General features: G+C 42.3%; 1 protein-coding gene across 1 annotated transcript in view; it reads left to right on the top strand.

Annotated features, from left to right (window-relative positions):
- The window catches only part of SLC7A13 (solute carrier family 7 member 13), a 47843-nt gene extending 38902 nt beyond the window's left edge, over positions 1-8941 (top strand). The window contains 5 exon segments of the mRNA XM_019651625.1: positions 3079-3140; positions 3142-3211; positions 7807-8057; positions 8059-8157; positions 8692-8941. Of these exon segments, the coding sequence (XP_019507170.1) occupies positions 3079-3140; positions 3142-3211; positions 7807-8057; positions 8059-8157; positions 8692-8853 (644 nt within the window). The 3' untranslated portion in view covers positions 8854-8941.
- The last annotated feature ends 264 nt before the right edge of the window (positions 8942-9205 follow it).

Genomic DNA, 9205 nt, shown 5'->3' with positions numbered 1-9205 from the left:
ACAAACGTTCTCTCTCCATTTTCAAAGCCAGGCTCTTCCCTTGAACCCTATCCATAGCCTTTGTCCCTCACCTCCTAGGGGACCTTTCACATTCATTTATTTCATTTTGCTCAACTTCAACCTTTTTACCAGTTCTTTTCCTGGGCATTTAAACATGAAATAGACTCTCTACTCTTGAACCAAGTTTTCCTTTAATTTTTGGGGGCTGATGTGTCTACCATTCATTAAATAATTCGATCAGCAAATACCTTTTTCAAACCCTGCGTCTTGCCCTAAGGTGAGTCAGAGGTTCTCTTTACCCTAGAGAAGTTTACTGTCTAATAGAAGAGGCAATACCTAGATTTTGGTCTGACCCTGCATGCTACTCACCAGCTGTGGGAAGTACCTTTACTCTCTGGGCTTATTTTTTTCTTTTCCTCCTTCGTTTGAAAAAATGAGCATCATGGCTCAAAATCACTATAATTCTGGGCCTTATAAACAAATAATGGTTTGATGGGATTTCATAGTTGGCTCTGAGGGAATAATATCATTACTATAGAAATTCAGAAGAGGGTCAGATCATCTTTTTTCTGTGTCATCTAGGGGAAAAGGTGGCGGTTTTAATTGAATCCGAAACATTATAGCAGTAGGAAAATAAAAAGTGAAGCTGTGGAAACCAGAAGCATGCAGGTGCACCTAAGATGTGGCAGGTAACCTTAGGTGACTGCACAATGCTTTTCACTTGATGGGCTTGTAATACGCATGATTTCTGAGGCGCGCGCATCGAGAGACGCAGGACAGGATGGCGCAAGATTGGAGACAGATGCCTGGAGGTTGCCAGCTGCTAGGCGGTAGGTGGAGAAGACCTCATGAAGAAACCAGAGAACGCTTAGAGAATTATGAAAGACAATCAGCGCATGTTCCAAAACGAGGGTGTAACTGGCAATGGGGAAATGCTTATCAGAAGCCATTTCACTATGTCAAGGGTAACTGGTGAGCCCTGAGCACCAGAGGAACGTCAGTCTGCATTGAGTTCAAAAGGGAGGTATGGAGAAAAAGGAGCCGCGAGAGAGGAGGTCCCTCTTTTGTGCAGTTTGTGATTAAATGGGCCACTGCGATTTGAGATCTCTCTCTCAACGTTGTCTCTCATTCTTTGGACGATAGATGAGGTATCATTCTATTTGAGCCAACTTCACCTCGTTCCTTGGCAGAGATGTTTTGTTGCTGGATCATTTTTTCTCTGCTGAAAGTAGATGTACAAAGTTTCCTCAGTGATCAACTATTGCAGGCTTCTTCCCAGGCAGCCGGCAGTAAACAGAAATGGGAGAATTTCAGGGTGTGCTGGGATTGTTAATTTACCTACTGCATTTGAAATGCAGCTAAATTCTGAGCACCACCATTACCTGTACGGTGGTGATGTGTAGGCAGCTGACTTTGCGTATTGTAGGATCTTCCATTTTCTAAGTTCAATACCAAGAATATTCAAGACCATTATAACCTTCAATTATGTTACATTGTGTTATATTCCTTACCTCCTCTCTATAAATCTAATATATAATGAGAAAGAGGAAATGGCCCAAGGAAAGTGGAGTTCATCCTAAAAGTTGTCCTTTCGCTTGTTCAAAGCTTTAATAACCATAGCCATTAATAACTTAGTAAGTGCTCTGCAGTTGATGGGAATTTTATTATCTCTGTATTTTACATTTCTCCCACTATACAGGTGAGGAAATGGAAACCTTAACAGTCAGTAAATTGTCCAGAAACCCACGACAGGCAGCGTTTCAATGAGCACATTCCCTTTCTTTATTCTTCAAGTGCTTAATCTGCTCCTATCGGTGTCGGTGCGCCTTGGACAGTCCATCACATGCAAATGGAAGAAAGTTGACGCATTCGTCAGCCAGAGGGATCTGGCTTTAAGTCACAGAAACCCATATCCATGTGCTGAAACAACAAAAGGGGAACAGGCTGGAAGAATATGCTGTGTTTGTCAGGAAGACCTGAGCAACCACTCTCAGGAAAAAGAGGAATTAGGAAAGCTCTAGCGCTTACACAGCTAGGGTTCTCAGATGCTTTTTTGCCTTTTTTTTCTTTTCTTTTTGCCACTTATTGCATTGCTTTTTTCATGATTCTCTCAGTTTTGTTGACATTGGATTCAGTCTTGAGAGAAGTGCCAGGTCCTGGCAATGACTGGCTTCCCGTGAGTCAGAGGCCTGCTCCTGGTTCTGTGACAGTGGCCAGGGCACAGGGTGACAGCGCATGTCCAAGCTCTAACATTTCATTGTGTGTCAGGGGCCATTCTCAGAGCATGGCCAAACTGGGGGAAACGGTGTGGCAAATGGAAGGTATTTGAGAATAATAAGAAGACCCCGGAGAATCCATTCTACATGATGCTAAGTCATGCCCTCTTTTCTTTTTTGCCTTAATGTTGACAGAAAGGGGAGGTAACGTGCCTACAGGGACACAGGATTTGTGACTGACTCGTGCTATGAGAACGAGTTGCTAGCCAAAGCAAATTTCCTCTCCTGTTTTTCCAGAAGTTATGATGTGCTGAGATCTGAAGGAAGAGCAAAGGTTAAGTAGGCAGCTAGGAAAGGAGAGAACGGACCCTGTGGCACCAGGGGCGTGAGGAACACAGAGAGCACAGGGGACCCCCACACTGTCCCGTGACGCAGTCCCACAGCATGGCCTCTCTTTTCACGTGAGCCCGTACCACAGGCACTCTTTTACCTTTGATTTCTGTGACTGTTGAGGTACTGTGTAGCGCCTCTTCTTGTGGTCAGGCTTTGCAGGCTTTTGCGGTGACGCCCAGACCCAGTGCCTCGTCCTGAGCCGAGGAGGCTGCACACGCGGGTGGGCTCCACCCCACACGGGGTCCCACGGGCTCAGCTTTCACGCTCGTGCTTGTGTTCTTCTTCAGTCATTTTACTACGAATGGGAAAAATGAAGACATTCCCCCTGTGTGTGTGTGTGTATGTGCAGTGATGGTGGCCGGGGTGGCTAGGAAGAATCCAGCCCAACACTTGATGCAGGAAGTGATTTTAAACACAACTTTAAGATGTAATTTTTACCAATTGTGATTTTGCTTTTTGTGTGTTATAGGGGAAGTGAAGAAACCCAGAAAGACAATTCCAAAATGCACATTTACCGCGGTGCTTCTGGTTGACTACCGTTTATCTACTGGTTAACATTTCCTACCTGACTTTGCTGACCCCCAGGGAAATTCTGTCCTCAGGTGTGTATGCAAATGACTCATCAGGACAGCTCCAAGGCTTTTAGGACCGTTAAGTATCACTTTCCTGTGGGGACGGCTGTTTGCTTTTCATTATTTTATTGGGTTGTCGGAAAAGTCATGACGTATTTTTTTCTATGTTTTTTGTTACAAAAATGCGTCATGACTTTTCCGACAACCCAATATTTAGATGGTCAGCTTGTAATTTTCGAAAATAACGAAGGGGCCAAAGAGTAGGATTTGGCTTAGAAAAGAGTTTCATATTTGAGCACAGTAATGTGTTTGCTGGTAACGTGGAGAAGCACGTATAATGCTGGTGTGTGGGGTCCCTTCCATGGTCTCTACGGACTGGAGTGAGGCTGTGTAATCAGTGTTTATATCCATCACAACTTTCTCACAACATCAATTTTCCAAATGCCCTCCTAGGTGACTGAGAGAATGATAACATTTGAAAGGTAGGATATTAGCAGTGAAAAGTATAGATGATAATGGTCAGCTGATGCCTATAGTTCGTATTATTAATATGTAATATAATATTGTTTACCATAAATAACCCTACAATTTATGGTGGCAAAGGGCCATGAATATATTGAAAATATAAGTCAGTGATAACTATTTTAGGGCCTTAATTGTAGAATAAAGAATGAAACAGTAAGAAAATCTTTTAAAAAAATAAACATATTTAAAAATGAATAATAGGTTCAAGGAATCAGCCGACATTTAGAAAGAAATGAGAAACAGGGAACATAGCAGACTCCTCAGACCAGTGTTAAACCTTCTGAGATAAACTATGGTGCCTTTAGGACTGACCGACCTCTTTGGTGGCTCCTGCGGTTTGGGTAAGTGTTTGAGGCACTGGCAGTGAGTCTAAGGGACACTCACCCGAAAAGTCCTGCCACTTTGCCGGGACTGCTGTTACTGCTGGGCTGGAAGTGCGCTAAGCCTGGGACTAGTGATAGCATCCTAACGGCCTGCTGGCTTAGGGACCTGGAAACCAGATAAAACCCAGATTCTGGGTGAACCAAATGCTACATTGGATAAGAATAAGCAGTGATCTAGTAACTCCTTTGGCGATGCAGAGACAAAATTCACAATTAATTCTGGGCATAGTGAGGACTGCTGGTCAGTAGCCCGGCTGGTCCAGTTCACTGAAGCGGGCATCTGTTAGGACTGCCAATGTCCTGGCTATACTGGTGGTTACAAAACTGTGAAGATGTCCTCCGGCGGGTCACAAGGGTTGCAGCAGTTCTGTGGGTGGCACCATTGTTTTGTAGAACACCCATGAGGTGTTTTGACTATAATGGCTTGCAATTTCGTTTACAGTGCTTACTCTTTGGGGCGCATAATCCTTAGACCTTGTTTAAATTCTGAAATATTATTTTTAATCCACAGATCTACCTTTTATGGCATTAGGAATTTAAACTAAGAAAATCAGAGCCATACATGGAAAATGTATATATAGGGATGACCATCATAGCATTATATAGAAGAACAAAAAAATTAAAGATCACCAAAATACCCAACAAAGTTGGATTGCATAAATGCTTTATGGAAATCCATATAATAGACCATTCTGAGCTTCTCCAAAGATCATATTGTTGATGAATACTTAAAGTAAAGGGACCGTGTTTATGATGTAATAATGAGCAAAAAGGCTGCATCTGTGTTATGATAATAAAACAGAAAGTAGATAAGAGTGGGGAGCTGCTGGAATGACATTGTGGGTGATTTTGCTTTATTCTTTACTGAATTTTCCAAATTTTCTTTAATGAACTGCATGATTTATATAAGAAGGGAAAATTATCAGCAATAGAATTGGATTTCTAAAATAAGGCATTTTAAGCACTAAGGGGTGAACATTTTCCATCAAATGGGAATATTTAAAAGACCTGAAAAGTTCCTAAGGAACAAAGAGCATCTAGGATGCAGTGTGAACAGAACGCTGCATTTTTCTTTTTTTTGATGGATGTTGAAAAAAGTTATACTCGCCTATAACACATATTAGACTCTGTGGCTGACATAGAAAAAGGACCAGTGACATTAGTCACGTAGGTTTCAGTTTGTGTCACTGTCACTGCTCTGACCTATTTCTTCACTGGTTGTTGAGAAAAGAAAAAGTAGCCTACATTTGGAATAAGTTCTACAGCGATGGGGGGGGGGTCAGTGTCCCTCGGGAGTGAGGTGTGTGGACATGTCACGGTGAGGGACCTGGTCCTGGTTTTTTCAGCCTGACGATTTCAGTGTCCCTGCTGACCTGGGAACTCACTGCCCACAGGGGCTCCCTTTGGATGGTGTTGAGGGTTCTATGTTCTCATTAAAACTAGAGGAATGTTGGCATAGGAAAAGATTGTCTAAGACAGGAAGTAAGTTGTGGGCGCAGAGGCTAGGGGTTCTCCCTGACCGGAAGCCGCCTGCAGGTCGCTGGCCAGGCAGGTGTCGTAGGGAATTTCCAGAGGACAGTGAGATGTTAGGCTCACTTACTGCTCACTTGGTACAATCATGGCTGGAGGGTCACTTTGTGATATCTCACGTTTAAAAAATGTGTAGGCCTTTGACCTACAAGCGCCACTGCTAAGAATGTACCCTAGGAGGAGAATTGCACAGCTACCGCACCGGGAGGCATAAGTGTGTTTGTTAAAGCACCTTCTGTATTATCAAGAGCGTGAATACAACCCAGAAATCCACCAACTCACACCTGGTAAATAATTGAATTTATAGTTATCTAATGGAATGCTGAGAATCCTTTAAAATAATTAGATGGATGCATATGTGCTAATATGATCAAGGTATATTGGAAAGTGAAAAAGGCAAACCTAAGTGTGCACGCACACACATGGACACACATGCATATCCCTCACAGATGCTCATATGTGCCTAGACAATTCCTGGAAGAATATCCAAAAAGATGATAACAGTACTTACACCTGGGGTGTGTGAATGAGGGGTCGGCGAGGAGGGGGACATTTACTTTTTACTTCGTGTGTTTCCGTGCTGTTTATTTTACCTTTTTACCAAAAGCAGATATAACATCATTTCTAAAAGAAAATAAATGACATGAGGAAAGGAATGAAAAAGTCACTTGTGGGACAGAGAGACAGATTACAGAGCAGAGCTGAGCTCGCACCTCCTCTACTTATAACCAACGAGGTTTGTAGAATCCATGACAGGAAATCAAAGGAGAACAGGGTTCACTGCTGGAAAGAGGTGTTTCTGGAATGTGTCTGAAAGTGGGGAGTGTGTGAAGGGGTGGGTTTCCAGGAGGAACAACCACTTTTACCTTATTTGAAATGCACAGTAAGTAAGACAGGAGACAGTTCAAAACAAGACCCAGCTGTAGACCTCGCCCTAAAGGGCAAAGTGAAAAAATGGCACTCGAAGCGATTGAAAAAGGGTTCAAAAGTAAAGATTTTTATGAGCATTTTAATTTTGTCACACTGAAAAAGTTTTACTATTTGTTATAAGCCATGACACTGATGTCCTGGAGGCCCCCCTGGAAACCAGCCTTGACACCAAAGCACCACCCCAGGGACACCGAGCCCCCGGGATGCTAGATCTCGCTGTAGCCATTCCCCTGGAAGACTGACTCCTGTGTGTCTGAATGCTCTGTCCTGCTTAGGGCTACTACTAAGAATTGGGCCCGAATCAATTCTTATAAGCAATGGGTGCTTTTCTCGGTTGGTGCCTTTTAGATCGACTGACTTATTGTGACCTAGTGTTCAGAAGGTCTCTTCACGCTAAGTAACAGAATAAGAAAATCCTCTAAATGTCGGTCCATAGTAGGATGTCTCAATCTCAGCATTAGACAGTAGTTTGCTGGCGGGCGGCCCAGTGCATTGTGGGATGTTCAGCAGCATCCTTAACCTCCACCCACCAGGTACCAGGAGTAACCTCCGACCTCCCCAGGTGTGACCACCAAAAAACGTCTCCAGGCACTGCCTAGTGACCCCTGAGGAGCAGGCACCTCCAGCCGAGAACCTGCTCTGTAGTTCAGACGAGTGCCCACATGTCAGAAGTATTTTACCTGGCGTGTAATGTGTTTTCTCTGTCTACATGGTTCGTTTTTATTTCTGTTAAGTATTTCAAATTGCCCCAGGATCTGGGGCCTCTGTCAGCCTCGTTTCCATGTCAGCAGCATTGCGCTGTGCTTTTTGGGCTCTGGCTGTGACTGTCAGCACTCAGTGAACTAGTTTTAGAAAATAAGTGTGCATTCAGTCATCCATTCCACGAAATCCACTCATTTCACAGGGTAGTTGAAAACTTACACTACGTCTGTCATTGAGTGAAGTATCAACTTTATTGAAAAGAAATGAGTGATTTCCCCCTCTTACAAAGTGAAGTTCCCGGTCTAGTGAGGAAGACAGATAAGATGATAACCGTTTATGATAATAACAGTGTGACGGGGCTAAAATGGACACGCGTTGCATATGGTGTTATGTGCATGTGAAATAAAGATACAAACGGTGAAATTAAACAACATTCAGTTTTCCTAATTACTTCTTAAGTTTCCCGCATTCACTTAGAAGTAATTTCTAAAGGTTTATCAATTAGTTCCGCTTTTTTTTTCATACATTGCTTTTGTGTGTTCTGTTTTTCTGCAGATGCTGTGGCTTTCACAGGGGCTAACAGAGTTCTCCCCTCGTTAACGTGGGTCATTCCTTTTGGTATTTCTGCCTCGTTATTTAGCAACATTCTGATTAATGTATTTCAGTCATCAAGAGTCACATATATTGCTGGCCAAGAGGGCCAGCTGCCTTTGTTTAATAGTCACTCGTCTCCATTCATGTCTGTGCTACTGCTTGTCACCATGGCTTCTATTGTGGTTGTCTCGACACACCTAACTGACTTCATAAAACTATCTTTATTTTGTAGTTTCGATTTGGTCTGTATTATCAATGACAGCAATACTAAAACTCAGCTACCAGGAGCCCAATCTGCCTAGACCTTATAAGGTAAAAGCGAGTTCTCTGATTGTTTTTTTCTGTGTGAAATAACATGTATTGAGTGGAACCCTGTTTGAAGACTCTACTCAGAATATCGATGAGTCAATGTTTTTACTGGTAACAAATTGTGAAACACATACAGGTAATCTGGTCAGAGTTTTAATTTTCATTTTTATTGGGGAGATTCTACTCAATATAAAAATCGCTTAGGTTTTGTCAGGCTGAATAGAGAGAAGGACAGTGCTCTGGGTGGTCAGACAGATCATCATGTGTCTTTTGACCAGGGATTACTTTGTTTATAATACTTAGTGTGATAACATCCCCTGTTCTGAAACATGTACCTAATTTGATCACCGACCAATGCCATCTTTTCATCTTGACTGACTGGTTAACCTCTCTTTCAACATCCTAACCAAACCAGATTTACCTAAACACATACATAAGTATCCCATTTTCTATTATTAGCTTAAATCTTATTTTTTGTTTGTATAAATATGCAGGTACCTTATATGGCTTTTCATATCTAATTTTTTTTTAATATAGCTTTTTCCAGGTGTCTTTGCCATTTCCACTGGTAGCGATGGCAGTCAGCCTGTGCTTGGTTTTGGTACCTTTGGTGAAGTCCCCGCACATGTATTACATCTATGTGTGTCTCTATTCTTAGCGGACTTCTGTTTTATGTACCTTTTGTGTATTTTAAATTGAAGTTGGTTGGGTTTGAGAAGATGACATGCTACTTACAGTTGCTGTTTAATATTTGCATCCCTGATGGGTCTGATGAACAGAAAGCAGAAGCAGAAACTGTTAACCAAAAAGTAGCTGCCTAAAATCATGCCTATTCCAAATAAAGATTAAGCCCATGATGAAGAGTGAATGATGAAAATGCCTATGGTAACTTTTTTTGTTGAAGGAGATGTTATGTACTTAAAAAGTGCCCAGGACAGGACCTAGCTTTAAAAATCACACAGAAATTGTTGTGTGTAATTGTTTCGTTTGGCCAAAAGCTGACGCCTTGGTTTTGCGTTGCTTGATACATTGATGATGTTTGTTCTACTCT

The sequence above is a fragment of the Hipposideros armiger genome, unplaced genomic scaffold (assembly GCF_001890085.2).
Source record: "Hipposideros armiger isolate ML-2016 unplaced genomic scaffold, ASM189008v1 scaffold_163, whole genome shotgun sequence".
In the NCBI taxonomy this organism is placed as follows: Eukaryota; Metazoa; Chordata; class Mammalia; order Chiroptera; family Hipposideridae; genus Hipposideros; species Hipposideros armiger.
The sequence above is the reverse complement of the archived record's forward strand: the minus strand, read 5'-3'. Positions and strand labels throughout refer to the sequence as shown.